General features: G+C 51.4%; 2 protein-coding genes across 2 annotated transcripts in view; one reads left to right on the top strand and one right to left on the bottom strand.

The window, feature by feature from the left end:
* Positions 1–8,764, bottom strand: part of znf276 (zinc finger protein 276) — a 20,990-nt gene extending 12,226 nt beyond the window's left edge. Inside the window, exons 1-7 of the mRNA XM_067435878.1 lie at positions 8,522–8,764; positions 4,942–5,209; positions 4,715–4,761; positions 3,576–3,833; positions 381–459; positions 230–310; positions 63–158 (exon numbers count right to left, since the gene is read on the bottom strand). Coding sequence (XP_067291979.1) covers positions 63–158; positions 230–310; positions 381–459; positions 3,576–3,833; positions 4,715–4,761; positions 4,942–5,209; positions 8,522–8,579 — 887 coding nt within the window. The 5' untranslated portion in view covers positions 8,580–8,764. The remainder of the gene's footprint in view (positions 1–62; positions 159–229; positions 311–380; positions 460–3,575; positions 3,834–4,714; positions 4,762–4,941; positions 5,210–8,521) is intronic.
* Positions 8,765–9,335: 571 nt separating this feature from the next.
* Positions 9,336–24,906, top strand: part of LOC137065557 (zinc finger C3H1 domain-containing protein) — a 40,999-nt gene continuing 25,428 nt past the window's right edge. Inside the window, exons 1-13 of the mRNA XM_067437248.1 lie at positions 9,336–9,905; positions 11,159–11,524; positions 13,585–13,676; positions 14,582–14,822; positions 15,105–15,304; positions 17,352–17,472; positions 17,565–17,626; positions 18,105–18,302; positions 18,703–18,858; positions 18,936–19,073; positions 20,197–20,312; positions 24,299–24,424; positions 24,507–24,681. Coding sequence (XP_067293349.1) covers positions 9,518–9,905; positions 11,159–11,524; positions 13,585–13,676; positions 14,582–14,822; positions 15,105–15,304; positions 17,352–17,472; positions 17,565–17,626; positions 18,105–18,302; positions 18,703–18,858; positions 18,936–19,073; positions 20,197–20,312; positions 24,299–24,424; positions 24,507–24,681 — 2,379 coding nt within the window. The 5' untranslated portion in view covers positions 9,336–9,517. The remainder of the gene's footprint in view (positions 9,906–11,158; positions 11,525–13,584; positions 13,677–14,581; positions 14,823–15,104; positions 15,305–17,351; positions 17,473–17,564; positions 17,627–18,104; positions 18,303–18,702; positions 18,859–18,935; positions 19,074–20,196; positions 20,313–24,298; positions 24,425–24,506; positions 24,682–24,906) is intronic.

Raw genomic sequence — 24,906 nt, 5'->3', positions numbered from 1 at the left:
CAATGATCATCAGCGGACTCACTCAGCCCAGATGCTGAAGCAGTATAAGCTCAGGCTCTCACCGCTCCGCCCGGAGGCTGCTCTTCCAGCCGGGCTTTGGGCCAGGCTTCCTCCGCGCTCGGGGCTCCAGTGCTTTGGTCGGTCTCCTCTTGGAAGAGCTGGGGCAGATGAGAGCAGGGTTAGCCTGAGCTGGAGTGAGCAGAGCAGAGGCGTGAGTGCTGAGCTTTACCGTTTGTCAGGGCTCAGCTCAGAGCTGTCCTCAGACGAGCCGCTCTTCCTCCTGTCCTCACACTCCTCCTCGCTCATCATCCTGAAACACAACCCCAGCTTCACTAGCTCAGCTCCTGGCTCTCCAGGGCAGGTGAGGGTCATGGGCTTACCTGTCCGAGAGGTCACTGTCTGCTTCATCCATGAGCAGCGGAGCTACAGGTGTGGCCGTCTCCTCACAGGGCTGTGTGTCTGAAACATACACACACACACACACACACACACACACACACACACACACACACACACACACACACACACACACACACGCGCATAGACACACACACACACGCACACACACGCACAGACACCCACAGACACACACGCACAGACACACACACACGCAGAATATATGATATGAGATGACTGACAGTGCTATACAACCTCAAAAGGCACTTGGAAGAAGCTATATACACATCGATCAGGCATAACATTATGACCGGTGAAGTGAATATCACTGATGATCTCTTCATCACGGCTCCTGTTAGTGGGTGGGATATATTAGCTCAAACTGCTCCAGAAGTTAATGCTGCTTCTGATAGAAAGCTGTCAGAATACACAGAGCAGCTCAGTTTGAGGCGTATGGACCAGTCAGGGTGACCTCTGACCCCTGACCCCGCCGAAAGCACCAACAGTGGCCCGTGGGGTCCGAACTGGACCACGGAGCAATGGAAGAAGGTGGCCTGGTCTGAGGAATCACGTGTTCTTCTGCATCACGTAGATGGCCGGGTGTGTGTGTGTGTGTGTGGCTTACCTGGGGAATACATGGCCCCAGGATGCACTATCAATCAATCAATCAACTTTATTTATATAGAGCTTTTACAATCACGATTGTGTCAAAGCAGCTTCACAGTGTCAAACAGGATAATATTGCGACAAAATTAGATTTGGCTGTACAGTCGTTCTGGAGAAAACAGTGATGTTATCAGCTTATTTTAATTTATCAGAGAGAGACAATGTGGGCAGATCAGTATTATAGTTTATAGAATTAAATAAGACCTAATTCATATATTTTATTTGTATAATAAGTTGAATAACTTTAATCATATTTTTAGTGTCCCCAACTGAGCAAGCCAAGCCAAAGGCGACAGTGGCAAGAAACCAAAACTCCATCAGGGCATGATGGAGAAAAATAAACCTTGGGAGAAACCAGACTCAGTCGGGGTGCCAGTTCTCCTCTGGCCTATTAACACGCCGTGTAAGATTATTATTTGGCAACCTTACAGGTCGGAAATCATATTAGATCGGATTATGGGAAGAAGGCGAGCCGAGCATTATCCTGCTCTTCCAGCAGGATAATGCTCCTGACACAAAGCACAAATGCTTCTGGAATGGTTTGAGGAGCACAACAACCAGTTTGAGGCGTCGACTCGGCCTCCAGATTCCCCAGATCTCAATCCAATCGAGCATCTGTGGGATGAGCCGAACAAACAAGTCCGATCCACCTCGCAACTTACAGGACTTAAAGGATCTGCTGCTAACATCTTGGTGCCAGATACCACAGCACACCTTCAGGAGTCTAGAGGAGTCCACCAGAGACGGGGCAGGGGGACCAACACAATATCAGGAAGGTGGGCATAATGCCTGATCGGTGTAGAGTGTTTATGTAATTTTGTTCGGTAATGCATATGGAGTGTGTTCCCCGTATAGAAGGAGGAGGAAGGAATGTTTTCTTTTGACTAGGAAGAGAGAAGTGTCCCCGAGCAGGTGAGTGTTTATATTTATTTGACCGGTAACATTTTATGTAACGGTAGAAACGGCACGTCAATCCCGTGCTCCCAGCAATCCCAGGGCTCGGTACGGTGCGCCCCAGGGTTCGGTACGGTGCGCCCCAGGGTTCGGTACGGTGCGCCCCAGGGTTCGTTACGGTGCGCCCCAGGGTTCGGTACGGTGCGCCCCAGGGTTCGGTACGGTGCGCCCCAGGGTTCGGTACGGTGCGCCCCAGGGTTCGGTACGGTGCGCCCCAGGGTTCGGTACGGTGCGCCCCAGGGTTCGTTACGGTGCGCCCCAGGGTTCGGTACGGTGCGCCCCAGGGTTCGGTACGGTGCGCCCCAGGGTTCGGTACGGTGCGCCCCAGGGTTCGGTACGGTGCGCCCCAGGGTTCGGTACGGTGCGCCCCAGGGTTCGGTACGGTGCGCCCCAGGGTTCGGTACGGTGCGCCCCAGGGTTCGGTACGGTGCGCCCCAGGGTTCGGTACGGTGCGCCCCAGGGTTCGGTACGGTGCGCCCCAGGGTTCGGTACGGTGCGCCCCAGGGTTCGGTACGGTGCGCCCCAGGGTTCGGTACGGTGCGCCCCAGGGTTCGGTACGGTGCGCCCCAGGGTTCGGTACGGTGCGCCCCAGGGTTCGGTACGGTGCGCCCCAGGGTTCGGTACGGTGCGCCCCAGGGTTCGGTACGGTGCGCCCCAGGGTTCGGTACGGTGCGCCCCAGGGTTCGGTACGGTGCGCCCCAGGGTTCGGTACGGTGCGCCCCAGGGTTCGGTACGGTGCGCCCCAGGGTTCGGTACGGTGCGCCCCAGGGTTCGGTACGGTGCTCAGTGTTGGGTCCTCTGCTTTTCTCCGTGTAAACTTTCCTGATAATGTCTCCCGACGGAAGCGTGGCATGTTTTCATCAGTCAGATAGTGAAACTAAACCGCTTCTCCTGATCAGGATGGATGAACAAAATGGTGTCCAGGAGCAGAGCTGGACAGTAACTCAGCTCATGTACTCGAGTCCTGTCCTGAAGTTCACTGTTTGAGTCTCTGTGCTTTACTGGAGTATTATTTTTTCTGTAATCTTCTGACTTTAACTTCACTCCATCTGAAAGACAAATATCGTCCTCTTTACTCCACTACATTTCTATCAAGGTCCTCGAAGTGGAAAGTCGTTTCTGTCGCAGCTTTGAAAGTCAGTGATGATTTTTTTCTTCTTTAAAAGGTGTTTGGGTTTTTGCAGAAAGCCTTTCAGGAATCACTCTTGTAGAGTCTCGTGAAGTTCAATGATTTCACAGCATTTATTAAACACTGATTTATAGTTTAGAGCAAAATGACGGAAGAAGACGGATGTCCAAATGCTCATTTAGTGGAGTATTCACATAAACAAAGTTGATTCTGTCTTCAGTGAAGGTGAACAGTGTGAGAATATCAGATGTGTATCAGTGTATTGGATCCGTGCATTCGGCCTTAAAGTGACAGCAGCTTTGTAACTTTTCTTTGTAAAGTAGTGTTTGTAGTGTTTGTGAGTGTGTGTGTGTGTGTGTGTGTGTGTGTGTGTGTGTGTGTGTGTGTGTGTGTGTGTGTGTGTGTGTGTGTGTGTGTGTGTGTGTCTCACCTGGTGTCTGGGCTTCCCCTGAGCTGTTGGTCCTCTGCTCATGGTCTGCTGGAGGCTCAGTGTGTGTTGCGGTGTGTGTGTGTGTGTCCATCTCGTAGCGGTGGCCGTCCACACAGGCCCACACCAGCTTCAGCTCGCCTCCACACTGGCCCTCCAGAACCTGCTGCAGGTCCGGACAGGAGCCGCATCCGCCCGCATGGCCATGAGCCCACGACACCAGCCGGTGCAGACAGCTTCTGTCTGAGGTGATGAGAGAGCCTGACCCACAGGAGAGAGAGCAGTGAGACACTCACTCACACACACACACACACACACACACCAGCCGGTGCAGACAGCTTCTGTCTGAGGTGATGAGAGAGCCTGACCCACAGGAGAGAGAGCAGTGAGACACTCACTCACACACACACACACACACACACACACCAGCCGGTGCAGACAGCTTCTGTCTGAGGTGATGAGAGAGCCTGACCCACAGGAGAGAGAGCAGTGAGACACTCACTCACACACACACACACACACACACACCAGCCGGTGCAGACAGCTTCTGTCTGAGGTGATGAGAGAGCCTGACCCACAGGAGAGAGAGCAGTGAGACACTCACTCACACACACACACACACACACACACACCAGCCGGTGCAGACAGCTTCTGTCTGAGGTGATGAGAGAGCCTGACCCACAGGAGAGAGAGCAGTGAGACACTCACTCACACACACACACACACACACACACCAGCCGGTGCAGACAGCTTCTGTCTGAGGTGATGAGAGAGCCTGACCCACAGGAGAGAGAGCAGTGAGACACTCACTCACACACACACACACACACACACACACCAGCCGGTGCAGACAGCTTCTGTCTGAGGTGATGAGAGAGCCTGACCCACAGGAGAGAGAGCAGTGAGACACTCACTCACACACACACACACACACACACACACACACACACACACACACCAGCCGGTGCAGACAGCTTCTGTCTGAGGTGATGAGAGAGCCTGACCCACAGGAGAGAGAGCAGTGAGACACACACTCACACACACACACTCACTAACACACACACACACACACACACACACACTCACTAACACACACACACACACACACACACACACACACACACACGTCTGTGAACACTTACGGAATAAAGCCATGTCTTCCTGTGAGGACGAGCGTTCAGTGCTGCTCCTGAAAGAGACACACCATCTGTTAGTCACACGGCATGCATTGTTTTAGTTTGGCAGGGTCGCTGCTAGCTTAGCATAATGAATGGGATCCTATATCACCTGTGTGTGGAGAGGTCAGAGGTCAGCCCTAATGCTCTCACCTGTGTGTGGAGAGGTCAGAGGTCAGCCCTAATGCTCTCACCTGTGTGTGGAGAGGGGCGTGAGGTTGACCCTGCTCCTGAAGTCCAGCAGGATGCTGTGGCACTTGTAGAACTGGGCGTGGCAGCCGTTGCAGATGAACTGGGAGAGGGCGGGGTCTCTGGCCATGGGCACGCCCAGCAGCTGCTGGAAGTCTGAGCAGAAGAGCGGGTACACACCACACTGGGGTCTCTGGCCCAGCTGATCGAACGCCTGCCGCAGACGCCGCGCAGAGAACTTCCCATGGCACAGGCGGCAGAAGCCCATCCGGCCTGAGGGAGGGCAGAGGTCAGAGGTCAGCGCATCATCAGACCGGCACAGGCGGCAGAAGCCCATCCGGCCTGAGGGAGGGCAGAGGTCAGAGGTCAACACATCATCAGACCCAGAAAATACATGAAGATAAATTAATTATGAATTAAAGGACTGTAGAGCGGTGTCTCCCCCTCCCCCTCCCCCTGACTCGAGGTTGCCAGATTGCAGGATCAGCCAAGCGGCTCCACCCGCGATCTGAAGCCGATACTGAAGTGAGTTAAACTGCAGTTCCTCCACTGGCCACTAGAGCGGCTCCAGAAGGAGCAGAATGTCACTGAGCTCATGTTAAAATACCCAACTTAACAGCAGAAAAACACATGTTTACAGTCTGGGACAAATTGTGGTTTTGGTCTATACGGTCAATTTTGCCCTTGACGACTGTGAGGGGGTGAATGTGTTTATAACTCATTCGTTCACATTATATAAAGCCTTAAAGTTCTGCATAATTACCACTTTGAATGACAGGTGGATAGCCATTTATCCCCTATCTATAGTCATTGCATAACCTAAGCCCCGCCCACATCCACTCAGCCCCTCCCACATCCACTCAGCCCCCCACATTCCCTAAGCTCCACCCACATCCACTCAGCCCATCCCACATCCATAAGCTCCGCCCACATCCACTCAGCTCCTCCCACATCCCCTAAGCCCCGCCCACATCCACTCAGCCCCTCCCACGTCCACTCAGCTCCGCCCACATCCCACCTCTTTGGCCATTTTCTGTTATCCGGGAGTGACTCGCTCCTAAGATGGTGACGGCTCGTCTTTGCACTTCAGAGCGGCTCTTCAGAAGCCTACGGGTGACGTCACGGACTCTACGGCCGTGTGTTTTTACAGTCTACGGGGTCAGCAGGAGCGTTTGTAGATCTGCAGCTGTGGAAACTAGAGCTGATCTGGCACCCCGATGCCCAAACACTACTGACTTCCTGATGGTCGCAGGATTGGAGATTAGCACCGCCACCAGCCAGATGCGGTGATGCAGAGGTGTGGCGTAATCTCGCTGCACCCGCCGGCCAGGAGAGAGCTGCCGTATGTCCGAATATGAGCCGTCATTTCTCCATCATCACCTGAGTTATGCGAAAGAGAAGATCTGTGCACTCGTCTGAAAGCACACACTCGTCTCTCAGCGCACACATATGGAGTTATCTTTAGTCTTGAGCTTAAACGGACAAACACACTCCAGAAGTCTGTCATCATGTCCATCCTGAGGAGTATCCAGCAGACATAGCCTGAATAAGGGCTGAACGACAGTGGTGGAATGTAATGAAGTACAAATACTTTACGTTACTTAAGTACATTTAAAATCAAGTACTTTTTTACTTTTACTTAAGTAGGATTGTCGTTGTAGTACTTCTACATTTACTAAAGTAAATATGGCTCTGGTTATTTGTACTTTTACTGAAGTACTGAGATTCATTACTTCCTCCACCACTGCTGAACGATATTCTGTTTTAACATCGACATCTTTAGTGTTGTTGTTCTATTTCAGCAGTGAATCGTTCACAGCAGACCCGTCACACGTCTCACAGCAACAAGTGTGAACGATTCAGCGTTCGAATGAATCGTTTGAATGAACGACTCAGTGACTCACTCATTAAGACGGTCACCTGCTGCCCCCTACTGGAGGTTTAGTTTCCTGTTTGCACACACTTTCCAACATTTCTTTTTGTCGCGTGTAATGAAGCTTGCTTATTAGTGAAATTATTAATATCACGGAATGGTAATTATTGACTTTAGCCTGGATTGATGGCTCTCAATATCGCAATATATATCGTTGGGGGAAAAAATATCGCAATGTAATTTTTTTCCAATATCGTGCAGGCCTCGTCTGAATATGCCTTCAGTGAACGTTATACAGGCGAGAAAGACGACACATACCCATCAGGTCTTAAAGGGGCAGTAGCCGTTACTGCCGTCTGATTAATGTCAATAAATTGACTGAATAGCTTTTGTAAGTTTATTAAGGATTAATCTTTAATTTAAACTGTTAAATATGCCGTTATTTTACATTTGATTACTTTATTCAGTTTCTGCAGGCCAGTACATTATTATCTAATGAACACGAGTGAGGTCAAGTTAAACATTTTAGTTTGAATTGTATTTTATACTGTGCGTTGTTGCAATGTGCTAAATAATTATTTGCATAATTTGTAATTGATTTATTATTTGAAACTTTAATATTAATTTGTGCAACTGTACACAGTCATAGCATTAGCCATAAATGCAATGGGACGAATCATTGGCATCATTTATTTTGGTGTTTCGGTCTGTTTTCCTCTTTTTCGGCTCCTGGCAATGTTCTGCTCGGTGTGTCCTCAACGCGCTTCAGAAGATGCCAGAACTAAGAGTTTCAATGTTTCAATCTAAAACCCTTAATCTGGAAGCCATAAAAGACCACGAATCATCCAAATGCCACATCCAGATGAAAAAGAGCACTGAGCCCAACTCATTTAATGACATGTCTATCAGTTCATGGTGTGTGTGTGTGTGTGTGTGTGTGTGTGTGTGTGTGTGTGTGTGTGTGTGTGTGTGTGTGTGTGTGTGTGTGTGTGTGTGTGTGTGTGTGTGAAAGAGAACATGTCAGCATTTCATTGAGCCTTGAGATTATATAAACTGCTGAAGTATTGTAGAGCTTGTGGTATTAATTTTCACGTGCAGTTACACATTATCGGTTAAAAACAAGAAGTGGCTGATGGACAAAAAAGTTCACCTCCATCCCTGATTGGTCGATCGGTGGAGGGCGGAGCTTCAGGTCAAAACACAACATGACATCATCAACAACAGCTGAGGGCTGCAACCACAACTTTACAATGACAATATCCTGCTATAGTGATATAAGTATATGAAATTAACATGACTTAATGTCTAGTGACATATCAGGGCCATTTTATGATTTAATGAAATACATTTATTACATACAGCTCCTTTAATTTAAATGAAGCCATGCGAAGATTTATGAAACAAAACAAACACGCACGCATAAGAGAAAAAAACTCTTACTCTGTTCATGTTTTATGTGTTTGATTAAACCTTATGATCGTTGATCATGTGTATCAACTTTATTTGTCAGTTTTATTACACCTGTAATAATATCAGTTGAATATAAAGGGTTTGTTAGTGTTCCAGCGTGTGTAGTTTTACTGCATTAGTGGAGAGATGTCCTAAAGAACACCCGACATGACCTGAAATACTGATTTATTCATTAATAAGTTAATAATCTCTGCTCATGATCTTTAACTGCGGCCAGCGGATCAATGCCCGCTCTCTCTCACCCGCGTCGCGCGCCTCCGGCTCCGCTCGTGCACCCGCTCTGCTCCTCCTCTTCATCATCTTCCTCTGGTTATGAGTCTCACGCGTCAAGCATCTCCCCGGCGGCGCACGGCGCGCGCTCTGCAAGCCTCAGTAAATATCATTCATAAACGCGTTCATATGATATCATCAAATATCTCATGAAAACACAACGCGCAGGACACGACCGGAAGCGCTCTGCTGTCTGTCAACAGGAGTAGCGGAAGTGACGACACTGTGCCGAGCAGCGCCACAGCACCGCTCGCGGCCGCCAGGAGAACTGCACATCATGATAATAATTTCAGCTAGCTTTCATTTTTTAAATTTTAGTATTCGATATAAATTTGGATCTCTTTTTCATGAATGAAAAAAACAAAGTTTTTACTGTATTTAAATGTATGCATATTAATTTAGCACTAAAAAATGTCATCCTTTCCTTTCTTTTTCTGTGTAAGGATTATTTTCCTCCGTCATGCCCTGATGGAGTTTCGGTTCCTTTGCTCAGTTGGGGACACTAACATTATGATCTAATTCAACTAAATATACAAATAAAATGAGTTTTTTAGGTCTTATTTAATTCTATAAACTATAATACTGATCTGCCAACATTGTCTCTCTATGATAAATTAAAATAAGCTGATAACATCACTGTTTACTCCAGAACGACTGTACAGCCAAATCTAATTCTGCTGCAGTATTATGTAAAACCAAAATAAAACATTTTCCTAAACACGGAGAAAAATAAATAAAAGATAAATCTAGTAAAGTTTCCTCACACGAGAGCTAAACGCGTCACAGATCCGCGGGAAGTGCGTGAGATCTCGCGAGACTCGGAAGTGGAGCAGCAGATGAGTGAGATGTTCCGCTGAAAGCTGCTTACTCGAGCGTTTGACGCTTCCGCGACGCGAGGCGAAGAATTGAGAGATAGTTATCAGCATGAACCATAAGTGAACGCGTGTAAGTCTCCGAACGGATCAGCGATGGAGGTGAACGCGAGCGGCGCGTCTCCTAAAGAAGAGGGCGAGCTGGAGGACGGGGAGATCTTCGACGACGAGCCGCTGAGGCAGAACGCGCGGCCCCCGCGACGCGCGCGGCCCAACCGGCCCGCGATGAACAAGAGAGCGCGTTTACCGGGACCGGGGCTCAACAACAACGTCCCGGTGCCGCTGAGAGTCGTCCACCCGCCCTTCCCTCCCGGCCTCCGGCAGGCCTTCGACGCGGCGCCGCGGTCCGGCTTCTGGGAGCGCAGTCACGGCGCGCTGGGCCGCTTCAGGTACCGTGCGCAACGCCCTCCAGACTGGCCGCGAGACTGGCCGGAGCGGTTCGCGGAGAACCACGGCTGTAGAAACGACTCGCCCGGCAGGAAACGTATCCTTTAATCAGCCGCAACACACCAGCTGAAGTACCATAACAACACTATAGCGATACCGAGGGGGATACCGCGGTATACCGTGGCGTGAAATATACTCTATCGCTAGTCCGTGTTATCATAATAGTGTGCTGTCATGATATGAAGATGAAAACGCTTGACTGCTGTATTTACAGTCGTTGTTTACACTTCTGCTTTCAGTTCAGGCAGTCTGCTACTGTATTTAAGACTTCGGTATGTAAATGCGGCCTTTTATGATTGGTTAACTTCTGTGCACTGTTAATGTGAGCGATTGTATATTTATAAGCTCATGCTCAATAGACACAACACTTTATAGATAGATATAAAATCTAGTTTTAAGCCCCTCCCCTTTTGGCTATGTTTTTAGGTGCGTCAGTCGAGGGCGTGAAGTGTCCAACATTCCATTCGTTTTCCTGGTTAATTAAAGGCACAGTGTGTAAGATTATAGGATTTAAATACCCAAAAGCTACTAACGCTGTGTTATAGTGTTGACTTTATCCCAAATGTTTCCAAGAGTTATCTAGAGAAATCCCTAACATCACTTTAACACATGTGTGATATGATAAAACAGCGCTGTTACACACACGCACACGAGCGGCAGAATAAAAGCTCCGCCCACTCGAGTCAAGACACGCCTCTGTGTCGAGTAAGAGACGGAGGGTTACATACTGTGCCTTTAAAGGGTTAATTCAGCCACAAATGAAATGTCTGTCATTAACTCCTCCCCCTAATGTCGCTCCACACCCGTAAGACCTCCGCTCATCTTCACACACAGTTTAAGATATTTTATATCTAGTAAAGATTAAGATTGATTTAGTAAAATATATTTATAAAGATTCAAACGGTTATGAGTCAGTGAATCGATCAATGATTCGGATCGCCAGTGTCTCGTGATTTCAGCAGTTTGACACGCGATCCGAATCATGAGTCGATTCGCTGACTCATAACCGTTTGAATCTTTATTTGAGGATTGAACACAAACGCGGAAGAGAAGCCAATGCTGAATAAAGTCGTAGTTTTTGTTATTTTTGGACCCAAATGTATTTTGGATGTTTACGACATTAGGGTGAGGAGTTTGACAGAAGTTTCATTTTTGGGTGAACTAGCCCTTTAAGATGATCCTCCGGGTGTTTCAGGTTCCCATTTGTCGTGTTGTGGTTTTCTGTGATATTTTTCGCACCTGTGTGTTTAAAGCGGTCGTTCTGAGTGCTTCTTAACCGCGGACGCTCAGAGAAAATGGCCGTTAGGTGTCAGACGCGGAGGCCGATCAACAGCGTGCCGAAAGCGGAGGCCATGGACGAGAGCTTCGAGGTCCTGCTCCTGAAGTACAAGCAGATCCAGCTGGAGCTGGAGGTCATCCGGAAGGAGGAGCGGATGGCCCTGAAGGAGGACGAGGAGCCACCGGTGGCCCCGGAGCCCGCCGCCGCCGCCGCCGCTGGGGCCCTACAGGAGGAGAAGAAGGCGTTCCAGGCCTTCAACATCAAGCCTCTGAGGCAGAAGCTGCTGACGCCGGCGGAGAGAGACGCGCTCAACACCGGCCGGCCCGCGGAGACTCCGGAGGGGGACAGCGGCGACAGGGACGGCCCTGCGGCTGGAGGTAGAGGTCATTACTGTGGTTATTTCGTCGGACACCCGTCAGACCTCCGTTCATCTTCAGAACACAGATGAAGATATTTTAGTGTAAAGCTGAGAAAGGCTTCAGATAGGCCTCCATTGGCCTTCAGTCCATTCCCACTCACAAGACCCATAAAGGCCCTAAACACATCGACACACAGCCCATCTCACTACAGCGGCTGCACAATCACTTTACAATGACACGAGAATAGTTATCGTGCACAAAATATAAATAACGACTTTATCTGCCGAGTTATTGCCGTGAACTCGACGCATGCGCGAGAATATGACGATCCGCCGTTCATGACCAGAAGAGGAGGAGCGAGACCGACACGGAAGACAAGAACTCGCCGGATAAAGTCGTTATTTAGATTTTTTTCGCACGATAACTATTCTCGCCGCATTGTAAAGTGATTGTCCAGCCGCTGTAGTGAGATGGGCTGTGTGTCGATGTGTTTAGGGCCTTTATGGGTCTTGTGAGTGGGAATGGACTGAATGCCAATGGAGGCCTATCTGAAGCCTTTCTCAGCTTTACACTAAAATATCTTCATCTGTGTCCTGAAGATGAGCGATCATAATATCAGAAATATTGATACACATAGAGGTTAATGACATTTAAAAAAATTATGATCACACAACTAATTTTTTTTAAACCATAATTTAAGTCCCGTTTTAAAAATGCTCCCGGATGTCTCTAATATGAGCAGGTGACCTCCTCTGGACAGCACCGATTGGCCAAATGCAGTCTTCTCTGATTAAACGGAACAATCACAGCGGATGTGCTAAAGTTGTCTTTACTGAAAATAATTTGTGGGATGTTTACCGATCTGACCGCAGTCCACAGCCAGGCCTACTCCGAGAGTCCTTACACACCAGAGTCCTGCACGGGTCCATTTTTGGAGACCCGCCCCCGCCCGTACCCGCAAGGTTTAGCACCAGATCCGACCCGTGACTCGTGAAAATATCAAAATTAAATCCGTACCCGCCCAGACCCGTTAATATTTGGCCCGTTACCCGACCCGTGCTCGCGATAAATCACACACGGTAAAACATTCAAATTAAAATGCTTTATTTTTTATCCTGCACCTCTCTCAACATCACCAGCGTCATGAACAGGCTAATGAAACGAAAGTGCCTTTAAAGACTCGTTGTCAACCGTTTCATATAGTTACTCCACTCACCAGCTTTACTTTCACTTCATCCATTGCTTCTCCTGCAACGCTCGCTCCTTCTGCGCTACGAGAGGCATCAACAAAAGTTTCAATGTCGCAGTGGTGGGGACGTGATGGTCTAATGGTATATCGTTGTTGCGTGTGTGTGTAATGGTAATTTGGACATAGAAATTGTAATAGCCTACAATATGTTTGATGGAGGAAGAAGGGGTCGGGAACCGGCGAACATTTAAAAGACTTTAACCAAACAAAACGAAAGTGGGCAGCCCCTCACGGACATCTGCCGCGCACACACATAATAAAACGTAAACACAACTCAACGTCAAATCCAGGTCTGGAGATCTCTCGTCCTTATATGCCGCCGAGCTCCCTCAGGACTCGAGACCGGTGTGGCTCGCAGGTGACGCTCATTCACAATCTCTCTCTCTCTCTCTCTCTCTCTCTCTCTCTCTCTCTCTCTCTCTCTCTCTCTCTCTCTCTCTCTCTCTCTCTCTCTCTCTCTCTCTCTCTCTCTTTCTCTCTCTCTCGTTCACTTTGCCACAGAAATATTGCACATATTTTTCATCCGGCCGTCCGCGCAACTACCCGCCCGCACAGAGTTAATTATCCGCCCGCATCCCCGCCCGTGAATTTGATAAATGTCACAATCCTCCCGTTTTAGCCACTTTTATGCGGGTACCCGACCTGTTGCAGGACTCTGGTACACAATCAATGTCTTTCTGCAGCATCTGTGTGTGGCTAAACGAAGCGTCGAGGCAGATGAGTTACTGGAGGACTCGCACTCGCTTCAGCCCTAGTGTCCGCTCCTCAGTCCCACACACACTCGCTCCAGCGCAGACACACACTCATGATTACTGTGCTGTTTCCTCAGGTGTGGTGAAGGTGGAGGAGGAGGAGGAGTGTGATGAGTCTGACCTCAACATCTCAGCAGTGAGTGACGAGACGCCGGTCGGCCCAGCCAAGGTACACACACACACACACACACACACACACACACACACACACACACACACACACACACACACACACACACACACTGCCCCTCCACTTAAACCTGCCCATCACACACACACAGCCCCTAAACCTACCCATCACACACACACACAGCCCCTAAACCTACCCATCACACACACACTGCCCCTAAACCTACCCATCACACACACACTGCCCCTAAACCTGCCCATCACACACACACTGCCCCTAAACCTGCCCATCACACACACACACACACACACACACACACACACTGCCCCTAAACCTGCCCATCACAGGAAACATTCTGCAGTTTTACATTTAAAAAAAAAACATAATTTAGTATGATTATAAATCCATTTCCATTGTGGGGACCGCTGGCGGCTGATCTCAGGTTTATATTACATTGTGGGGACATTTGGTCAATGTAATATAAACAAGTACACATTTATACACACACACACACACACACACACACACACATTTCTCAGGAACGCCCTGGAGAAATCAAATTAGACTTGGATTGTTTAGAGGACTTGACGGGCCTTTCCAACCACAATCAGTCAAAGGTGTGACTTTGGGGCCGGTTATCTCGGCCCACCGAGGCCTAGCTGAACAACTGCTGTCATTATTATCCTGTCAAACCACACTTCACTGGAAGGGGCCAAACAGTGAGCGTAACGACTGGCCGTGGTCCGGGGTCACTCATGAGGTTATACACCACACTGAGCTGGCTCATCGTTTCACAGTCCACTAATGTCCACTTTAGCATCTCAGTGTGAACGGAGGGACAGGACCTGGAGGAAGGGTGTGTGTTGAGCTGTGTAGCTGAGTGTGTGTTTGTTGGAGAGGGTGTGTGTTGAGACGTGTAGCTAAATGTGTGTGTGTTATTGCAGAGGGAGGACGAGGACGACCTGTCGGAGCTGCAGCTGCGTCTCCTGGCTCTGCAATCGGCCAGCAGGAAGTGGCAGCAGAAGGAGCAGCAGGTGCTGAAGGAGAGCAAAGACAAGATCAGCAAACCTGCTCCAGACCGGGTCGAGAGCAGAGCCGGCCTAACCCTGAGCCGACCGCAGGAGGCCCTGAGAGCTGCTAAAGCCACACCGGACCGCAGCAGAGCCAAGAGACCGCCACACCTGAGTAAGAGAGAGTGTGTGTGTGTGTGTGTGTGTGTGTGTGTGTGTGTGTGTGTGTGTGTGTGAGAGAGAGAGTCAGCCAAGAGACCCGCACACCTGAGTAAGAGAGAGAGAGTGTGTGTGTGTGTGTGTGTGTGTGTGTGAGAGAGTCAGCCAAGAGACCCGCACACCTGAGTAAGAGAGAGAGTGTGTGTGTCAGCCAAGAGACCCGCACACCTAAATAAGACCCGCTCACACTGAACATCACGTCTGTCTGATGCTTTGTGTGTGTGTGTGTGTGTTTCAGCCAAGCAGGCGTGGAGGAAGCAGCAGCTGCGCACCTGGAAGCTGCAGCAGCAGGAGGAGCAGAGACGCAAGCAGGAGGAAGAGGAGGAGCGGAGGAAGAGGGAGGATGAGATCCGCAAGATCAGAGACCTGTCCAATCAGGACGAGCAATACAACCGCTTCATGAAGCTGGTGGGCTCCAAACACCGCTCGCGCAGCAAGGTCAGAGGTCAACCGTCCACTACACACACCACGCCCGGTCACACGGCTCATGTGCGCCTCAGATCCGCCTCAGGCCCGACTCAGACCCCCTCAGACCCGACTCAGACCCGACTCAGACTCGACTCAGACTCGACTCAGACCCGCTCAGTCCCCCTCAGTCCCCCTTAGACCCGCCTCAGACCCGCCTCAGACTCGACTCAGACCCCCCTCAGACCCACCTCAGACCCGACTCAGACCCCCCTCAGACCCGCCTCAGACTCGCCTCAGACCCGCCTCAGACCCGCCTCAGACCCGCCTCAGACTCGCCTCAGGCCCGACTCAGACCCGACTCAGACCCCATCAGACTCGACTCAGACCCGCTCAGTCCCCCTCAGACCCGCTCAGTCCCCCTCAGACCCGCTCAGTCCCCCTTAGACCCGCCTCAGACCCCCCTCAGACCCCCCTCAGACCCCCCTCAGACCCGCCTCAGACCCGCCTCAGACCTCCCTCAGACCCCCTCAGACCCGCCTCAGACCCGCCTCAGACTCGACTCAGACCCCCTCAGACTCGCCTCAGACCCGCCTCAGATTCGACTCAGACCCCCTCATACTCGACTCAGACTCGACTCAGACCCCCTCAGACCCGACTCAGACCCGCCTCAGACTCGACTCAGACCCGACTCAGACTCGCCTCAGACCCCCTTAGACCCGCCTCAGACCCCCTTAGACCCGCCTCAGACCCCCTTAGACCCGCCTCAGACCCCCTCAGACCCGCCTCAGACCCGCCTCAGACTCGACTCAGACCCGCCTCAGACTCGACTCAGACCCCCTCAGACTCGCCTCATACTCGACTCAGACTCGACTCAGACCCCCTCAGACCCGACTCAGACCCGCCTCAGACTCGACTCAGACCCGACTCAGACTCGACTCAGACCCCCTTAGACCCGCCTCAGACCCCCTTAGACCCGCCTCAGACCCCCTTAGACCCGCCTCAGACCCCCTCAGACTCGACTCGAGACCCGACTCAGACCCCCTCAGACTCGACTCAGACCCGACTCAGTCCCCCTCAGACCCGACTCAGTCCCCCTCAGACTCGACTCAGTCCCCCTCAGACTCGACTCAGTCCCCCTCAGACTCGACTCAGTCCCCCTCAGACTCGACTCAGACCCGACTCAGTCCCCCTCAGACCCGACTCAGTCCCCCTCAGACTCGACTCAGACCCGCTCAGACTCGACTCAGTCCCCCTCAGACTCGACTCAGTCCCCCTCAGACTCGACTCAGTCCCCCTCAGACTCGATTCAGTCCCCCCCAGACTCGATTCAGACCCCCTCAGACTCGACTCAGACCCGCTCAGACCCGACTCAGACCCGACTCAGTCCCCCTCAGACTCGACTCAGTCCCCCTCAGACTCGACTCAGACCCGCTCAGACCCGACTCAGACCCGACTCAGTCCCCCTCAGACTCGACTCAGTCCCCCTCTGACTCGACTCAGACCCCCTCAGACTCGACTCAGACCCGACTCAGTCCCCCTCAGACTCGACTCAGACCCGACTCAGTCCCCCTCAGACTCGACTCAGTCCCCCTCAGACTCGGCTCAGACCCAACTCAGACCCGACTCAGACCCGCTCAGACCCCCTCAGACCCCCTCAGACTCGACTCAGTCCCCCTCAGACCCGCCTCAGACCCGACGCAGACCCCCTCAGACTCGACTCAGACCCGCTCAGACCCAACTCAGACCCGACTCAGACCCGACTCAGACCCAACTCAGACCCGCTCAGACCCAACTCAGACCCGACTCAGACCCGACTCAGTCCCCCTCAGACTCGACTCAGACCCGCTCAGACCCGACTCAGACCCGCTCAGACCCCCTCAGACTCGACTCAGTCCCCCTCAGACCCGACTCAGACCCGACTCAGACCCGACTTAGACCCCCTCAGACCCGACTCAGACCCGCTCAGTCCCCCTCAGTCCCCCTCAGACCCGCTCAGTCCCCCTCAGACTCGACTCAGACCCGCTCAGTCCCCCTCAGACCAGCTCAGACCCGGCTCATGTGCCTGTGTTCTCTTCAGTCCTCAGATGGAGAGCAGAGGAAGCTGGCCAAGCAGAGTCTGGACACCTCAGGGAATCTCTACCAGTACGACAACTACGACGAGGTGGCCATGGACACGGACAGCGAGCCCAGCTCTCCAGGTGCGTTCCGCCGCTGCTACAGGTGTGTGTGCTCAGTGCTCCAGGCCGACTCTAACGTACGTGTGTGTGTGTGTGTGTGTGTGTGTGTGCAGCCTCGTCCCCCTCACATGACGCGCTGCCGGTGTTTCCTCTGGAGTCCACACCTCACAGACAGGTACGTTCAGCACTCACACACACTAGTGATCGACCCATAGGGATTATTTGTGTGATTGTGCCGATAACCCATATATAGAACCAATATTGATTTGTGTTATTTCAGTTTTTTACAATTATAGCAACAGCAGTGAACTGAGCTTTTTAAACACTGTAATTTTTGCAGTATATTAATGAAGGGATGTAGGTTATTTTACCTTAGAACACCGTTGTTGACTCATCTCCCCTCAGTCCTTTAATGGCGGCTTGTACGCGATTATCAAAACGTCCACAAGATGGCGCCATTTTTCAGTGAATCTGATGTTACAAAACCGATACCCGATTATGGGAAAATGCTTAAATATGAGCAAACCGATAATCGGTCATCACTGCACACAAGCGGCTTATAATGGCCAGAAGGACAGCATGCTCGGGTGCGGACGCTGGCACAGTCATGGGCTCTCCTCAAGTGTGTGTGTGTGTGTGTGTGTGTCCTTCAGGGCGTGGCACAGCACTATCTGCAGCAGATGGAGTTCCTGCGGCTGGCTCCGCCTCCACCTCTGCCTCCGCTGCCGCCCCCTGATGAAGCCGAGCCTCCGCCCAAGCCTCCATTCGCTGATGAGGAGGAGGAAGAGGAGATGCTGCTGAGAGAGGAGCTGCTCAAGTCCCTGGCCAACAAACGGGCCGTGAAGCCGGAGGTAAGGGTCAGGTGCAAACGCCTCACCTTTAGCTGAGAGCTCAGCTTTCTCAGATCAAAATAGGCCACCTACGAGATATGCGTAGATCCCACGAGATAGTGTTTTGGGGAGGGGGGTCCGTTCAGGCAATACAAGGTAATAAAAATAAATAAATAAAAATGCGTCCAAGAAAAACGAGATTAATTGTGACTTTTCTCACAGTTGCAAGTTATAAGACATTAAAAAAACGTCTTTACCTTACCTGTTAGAATCAGTGCAAATATACTTAAGAGTGTAGAAAAGGAGCATGATAAGTAAATATATTGAAAAAAAATGAAGTGTCCTGACCCCGGAAAATGTTTTCTGTTCACACAATGTTCTGACCTTTTTTACCCCTCACCCTGTGTGTGTGTGTGTGCAGGACGCGTCCGGGAGCAGCGGGCCGCCCTCTCCTGCACCCAGAGCCGCGGCTCAGCCCAGGAGTAACCTCTCGGCCGTCAGCCTCAATACGGTCGTCTCCCACCCGCGGGTGCTCAAGTTCATACGGGGCCACCCCGCTCCCAAAGCCCCGTTTGTGGTGAGTGCCGCGGGCCATGGGGAACACAGGAGTGTGATCAGGGCTGACCTTTACCTGTGTGTGTGTGTGTGTTACAGCTGCCTCGACACAAGTCTGTGGTGGTGCGTCTGAACGGGTCGGACGACAGCGAGTCCGAGGGCGAGAGCTGCGGCCCGGCACAGGCGGTGTTCGGAGGCCTGGAGTCCATGATTAAAGAGGCGCGGAGGACCGTAGAGGTGCGGGAACACACACACACGTCTGCTTACTGGAACACACACACGTCTGCTTACTGGAACACACACACGTCTGCTTACTGGAACAGACACACGTCTGCTTACTGGAACACACACACACGTCTGCTTACTGGAAATGTACAGAGTAAAATATTACAGAACATTCATTAGTAATGCCTTACACTACTGCGTTACATCAAAAAGTAATAAGTTACTGTAATGTATTACTTTTGTAATGCGTTACTCCCAACACTGGCAGCAACACGGTTATTTTTTGTTAGGTAGAACATAACAAGAATACAGTACTGGATGTTACTGTACTCATGCTTTGTTTTACTAGGGCTTTTTGCAGTTACTGTACAAACTACCATTTTTCTCCAAAACGACATTGTCACGTAACAAAGGATGCCTTGAATGTCATGAAAATGATAACTCATTTTTGACCAAAAATGCAATTACTGCCTTTTTGTAGGGCAGTATAGCCATCCAAATGCAAAAGTAATGTTTTGGGGATTATTATTGACCTGTCAGAATGAGCAGATCTAACAAATTATATGAACATTGTATGTTCATAGATGGACTTTTCACTTCCGATGCTGCAGCTTTGGCTATTTGTTAATTCCGATATCAATCCGTTATTTTTATTTTATTCTTGAACTAATACTAATAATAAAATAAAATAAATGGAAAGTAAGAAGCCAAAATAATGGACACCCATTTATTTAATTTGTGTTCATTTGAGACACTGATCTGCTTCTGTAAAGTATGCAGTTCGCCTGAGGTTCATCATGAGTTACTACACAGACACTGATACCTTTTTTATATATTTAGCCCTATATTGGTTTGATGCGGGACGCGTCATTTCGTGTATACGCGACGATTCCGTACTTCACGGGACGGGTGGCCAGGGAAATGCTAATATTAAAGCATTTAGGTGATGGTTTAAGCAAAATTTTCCCATGGCTTGTGTTGGATCAGTATCAGATCATATTTTTTTCCTCTCTGATCAGCTGTTCTGGGCCAGGATCTGCGCGACACCGATGATGTGGATCAGATCCGGACTTCCCTAATTTTTATGCTTGTCCGATGATGAAACCGTGATTTAACCTCTTGCTTTTGCTTTCAGGCCGCCAAGCCGAAGCATTCTGTGTCGGAGAAGGAGAACAACCCGGTGAAGAGCGCGGAAGCCGGCCCTGATGGGAAAAAGATGGAGTATCGGCTGCTGCGGGACGACATGGCCAGGTGCGGTTCCTTAATGCCATATAGAGTGAGATCTGGCCACTCGGACGAGCTATAGAGTGAGATCTGGCCACTCGGACGAGCTATAGAGTGAGATGTGGCCGCTCGGACGAGCTATAGAGTGAGATGTGGCCACTCGGACGAGCTATAGAGTGAGATGTGGCCGCTCGGACGAGCTATAGAGTGAGATGTGGCCGCTCGGACGAGCTATAGAGTGAGATGTGGCCACTCGGACGAGCTATAGAGTGAGATGTGGCCGCTCGGATGAGCTATAGAGTGAGATCTGGCCACTCGGACGAGCTATAGAGTGAGATGTGGCCACTCGGACGAGCTATAGAGTGAGATCTGGCCACTCGGACGAGCTATAGAGTGAGATGTGGCCACTCGGACGAGCTATAGAGTGAGATGTGGCCGCTCGGACGAGCTATAGAGTGAGATGTGGCCGCTCGGACGAGCTATAGAGTGAGATGTGGCCGCTCGGACGAGCTATAGAGTGAGATGTGGCCACTCGGACGAGCTATAGAGTGAGATGTGGCCGCTCGGATGAGCTATAGAGTGAGATGTGGCCGCTCGGATGAGCTATAGAGTGAGATGTGGCTGCTCGGATGAGCTATAGAGTGAGATGTGGCCGCTCGGGTGAGCTATAGAGTGAGATGTGGCCGCTCGGACGAGCTATAGAGTGAGATGTGGCCGCTCGGACGAGCTATAGAGTGAGATGTGGCCGCTCGGACGAGCTATAGAGTGAGATGTGGCCGCTCGGACGAGCTATAGAGTGAGATGTGGCCGCTCGGATGAGCTATAGAGTGAGATGTGGCCGCTCGGACGAGCTATAGAGTGAGATGTGGCCGCTCGGACGAGCTATAGAGTGAGATGTGGCCGCTCGGACGAGCTATAGAGTGAAATGTGGCCGCTCGGACGAGCTATAGAGTGAGATGTGGCCGCTCGGACGAGCTATAGAGTGAGATGTGGCCGCTCGGACGAGCTATAGAGTGAGATGTGGCCGCTCGGACGAGCTATAGAGTGAGATGTGGCCGTTCGGACGAGCTATAGAGTGAGATGTGGCCGCTCGGACGAGCTATAGAGTGAGATGTGGCCGCTCGGACGAGCTATAGAGTGAGATGTGGCCGCTCGGATGAGCTATAGAGTGAGATGTGGCCGCTCGGACGAGCTATAGAGTGAGATGTGGCCGCTCGGATGAGCTATAGAGTGAGATGTGGCCGCTCGGATGAGCTATAGAGTGAGATGTGGCCGCTCGGATGAGCTATAGAGTGAGATGTGGCCGCTCGGAAGAGCTATAGAGTGAGATGTGGCCGCTCGGACGAGCTATAGAGTGAGATGTGGCCGCTCGGACGAGCTATAGAGTGAGATGTGGCCGCTCGGACGAGCTATAGAGTGAGATGTGGCCGCTCGGACGAGCTATAGAGTGAGATGTGGCCGCTCGGATGAGCTATAGAGTGAGATGTGGCCGCTCGGATGAGCTATAGAGTGAGATGTGGCTGCTCGGATGAGCTATAGAGTGAGATGTGGCCGCTCGGACGAGCTATAGAGTGAGATGTGGCCGCTCGGACGAGCTATAGAGAGAGATGTGGCCGCTCGGATGAGCTATAGAGTGAGATGTGGCCGCTCGGACGAGCTATAGAGTGAGATGTGGCCGCTCGGATGAGCTATAGAGTGAGATGTGGCCGCTCGGATGAGCTATAGAGTGAGATGTGGCCGCTCGGACGAGCTATAGAGTGAGATGTGGCCGCTCGGACGAGCTATAGAGTGAGTTGTGGCCGCTCGGACGAGCTATAGAGTGAAATGTGGCCGCTCGGACGAGCTATAGAGTGAGATGTGGCCGCTCGGACGAGCTATAGAGTGAGATGTGGCCGCTCGGACGAGCTATAGAGTGAGATGTGGCCGCTCGGATGAGCTATAGAGTGAGATGTGGCCGCTCGGACGAGCTATAGAGTGAGATGTGGCCGCTCGGACGAGCTATAGAGTGAGATGTGGCCGCTCGGATGAGCTATAGAGTGAGATGTGGCCGCTCGGACGAGCTATAGAGTGAGATGTGGCCGCTCGGACGAGCTATAGAGTGAGATGTGGCCGCTCGGATGAGCTATAGAGTGAGATGTGGCCGCTCGGACGAGCTATAGAGTGAGATGTGGCCGCTCGGACGAGCTATAGAGTGAGATGTGGCCGCTCGGACGAGCTATAGAGTGAGATGTGGCCGCTCGGACGAGCTATAGAGTGAGATGTGGCCGCTCGGACGAGCTATAGAGTGAGATGTGGCCGCTCGGACGAGCTATAGAGTGAGATGTGGCCGCTCGGACGAGCTATAGAGTGAGATGTGGCCGCTCGGACGAGCTATAGAGTGAGATGTGGCCGCTCGGATGAGCTATAGAGTGAGATGTGGCCGCTCGGACGAGCTATAGAGTGAGATGTGGCCGCTCGGACGAGCTATAGAGTGAGATGTGGCCGCTCGGACGAGCTATAGAGTGAGATGTGGCCGCTCGGACGAGCTATAGAGTGAGATGTGGCCGCTCGGACGAGCTATAGAGTGAGATGTGGCCGCTCGGACGAGCTATAGAGTGAGATGTGGCCGCTCGGACGAGCTATAGAGTGAGATGTGGCCGCTCGGACGAGCTATAGAGTGAGATGTGGCCGCTCGGACGAGCTATAGAGTGAGATGTGGCCGCTCGGACGAGCTATAGAGTGAGATGTGGCCGCTCGGGTGAGCTATAGAGTGAGATGTGGCCGCTCGGATGAGCTATAGAGTGAGATGTGGCCGCTCGGATGAGCTATAGAGTGAGATGTGGCCGCTCGGATGAGCTATAGAGTGAGATGTGGCCGCTCGGATGAGCTATAGAGTGAGATGTGGCCGCTCGGATGAGCTATAGAGTGAGATGTGGCCGCTCGGACGAGCTATAGAGTGAGATGTGGCCGCTCGGACGAGCTATAGAGTGAGATGTGGCCGCTCAGGTGAGCTATAGAGTGAGATGTGGCCGCTCGGACGAGCTATAGAGTGAGATGTGGCCGCTCGGACGAGCTATAGAGTGAGATGTGGCCGCTCGGACGAGCTATAGAGTGAGATGTGGCCGCTCGGATGAACTATAGAGTGAGATGTGATGAGCTATAGAGTGAGATGTGGCCGCTCGGGTGAGCTATAGAGTGAGATGTGGCCGCTCGGATGAGCTATATAGTGAGATGTGGCCGCTCGGATGAGCTATAGAGTGAGATGTGGCCGCTCGGGTGAGCTATAGAGTGAGATGTGGCCGCTCGGACGAGCTATAGAGTGAGATGTGGCCGCTCGGGTGAGCTATAGAGTGAGATGTGATGAGCTATAGAGTGAGATGTGGCCGCTCGGGTGAGCTATAGAGTGAGATGTGGCCGCTCGGGTGAGCTATAGAGTGAGATGTGGCCGCTCGGATGAGCTATAGAGTGAGATGTGGCCGCTCGGTTGAGCTATAGAGTGAGATGTGGCCGCTCGGGTGAGCTATAGAGTGAGATGTGGCCGCTCGGGTGAGCTATAGAGTGAGATGTGGCCGCTCGGATGAGCTATAGAGTGAGATGTGGCCGCTCGGATGAGCTATAGAGTGAGATGTGGCCGCTCGGATGAGCTATAGAGTGAGATGTGGCCGCTCGGGTGAGCTATAGAGTGAGATGTGGCCGCTCGGGTGAGCTATAGAGTGAGATGTGGCCGCTCGGATGAGCTATAGAGTGAGATGTGGCCGCTCGGATGAGCTATAGAGTGAGATGTGGCCGCTCGGATGAGCTATAGAGTGAGATGTGGCCGCTCGGGTGAGCTATAGAGTGAGATGTGGCCGCTCGGGTGAGCTATAGAGTGAGATGTGGCCGCTCGGGTGAGCTATAGAGTGAGATGTGGCCGCTCGGACGAGCTATAGAGTGAGATGTGGCCGCTCGGACGAGCTATAGAGTGAGATGTGGCCGCTCGGGTGAGCTATAGAGTGAGATGTAGCCGCTTTAACCTTTCCTGTGATGTGCTGCAGTGTGGAGAAGCAGAGGTCGGGCCGGCTGGAGTTCGTCATGGGCGTCCCGTCTCCCGCGGGCTCAGACTCGGAGCTGGAGATCATGGGAAGAGTGGCCGATCTGCAGGAGAAGTTCACTCAGCACAGGTGAGCACACACACACACACACACACACACCTATATGTGTCCTGTGTGCAGACGCTCACGTGACTAGTGTGTTTCCCCTCAGAGCGCAGCTATGTAAAGACGAGGCTCTGCTGAAGCAGCTCCAGCAGCAGGAAGTGAAGAAGAAGGAGTCTCTGAAAGCAGCCGAGGGCAAAGTGACGAGACTCAAAGAGCAGCTTCTGGCGTCAGAGAAGATCGTGAGCGCCAACAGAGTCCTGCTGAAGAAGCTGCAGGAGCAGGTACTATACGGCATGATCTACAGTGGGTGGGGAATGTATTCAGACCCCATTACATTTTACACTCTGTTAGATTTAAGTTCATTTTTTCTCATTAATGTACACACAGCGCCCCATATTGACAGAAAAACACAGAATTGTTGACATTTTTTGCAGATTTATTAAAAAAAGAAAACTGAAATATCTCATAATCCTCAGTATTCAGAGCCTTTGCTGTGACACTCATAT

Source organism: Pseudorasbora parva, chromosome 25, assembly GCF_024679245.1.
Source record: "Pseudorasbora parva isolate DD20220531a chromosome 25, ASM2467924v1, whole genome shotgun sequence".
NCBI classification, from domain to species: Eukaryota; Metazoa; Chordata; class Actinopteri; order Cypriniformes; family Gobionidae; genus Pseudorasbora; species Pseudorasbora parva.
This window is presented reverse-complemented; position numbering and strand designations above follow the sequence as displayed.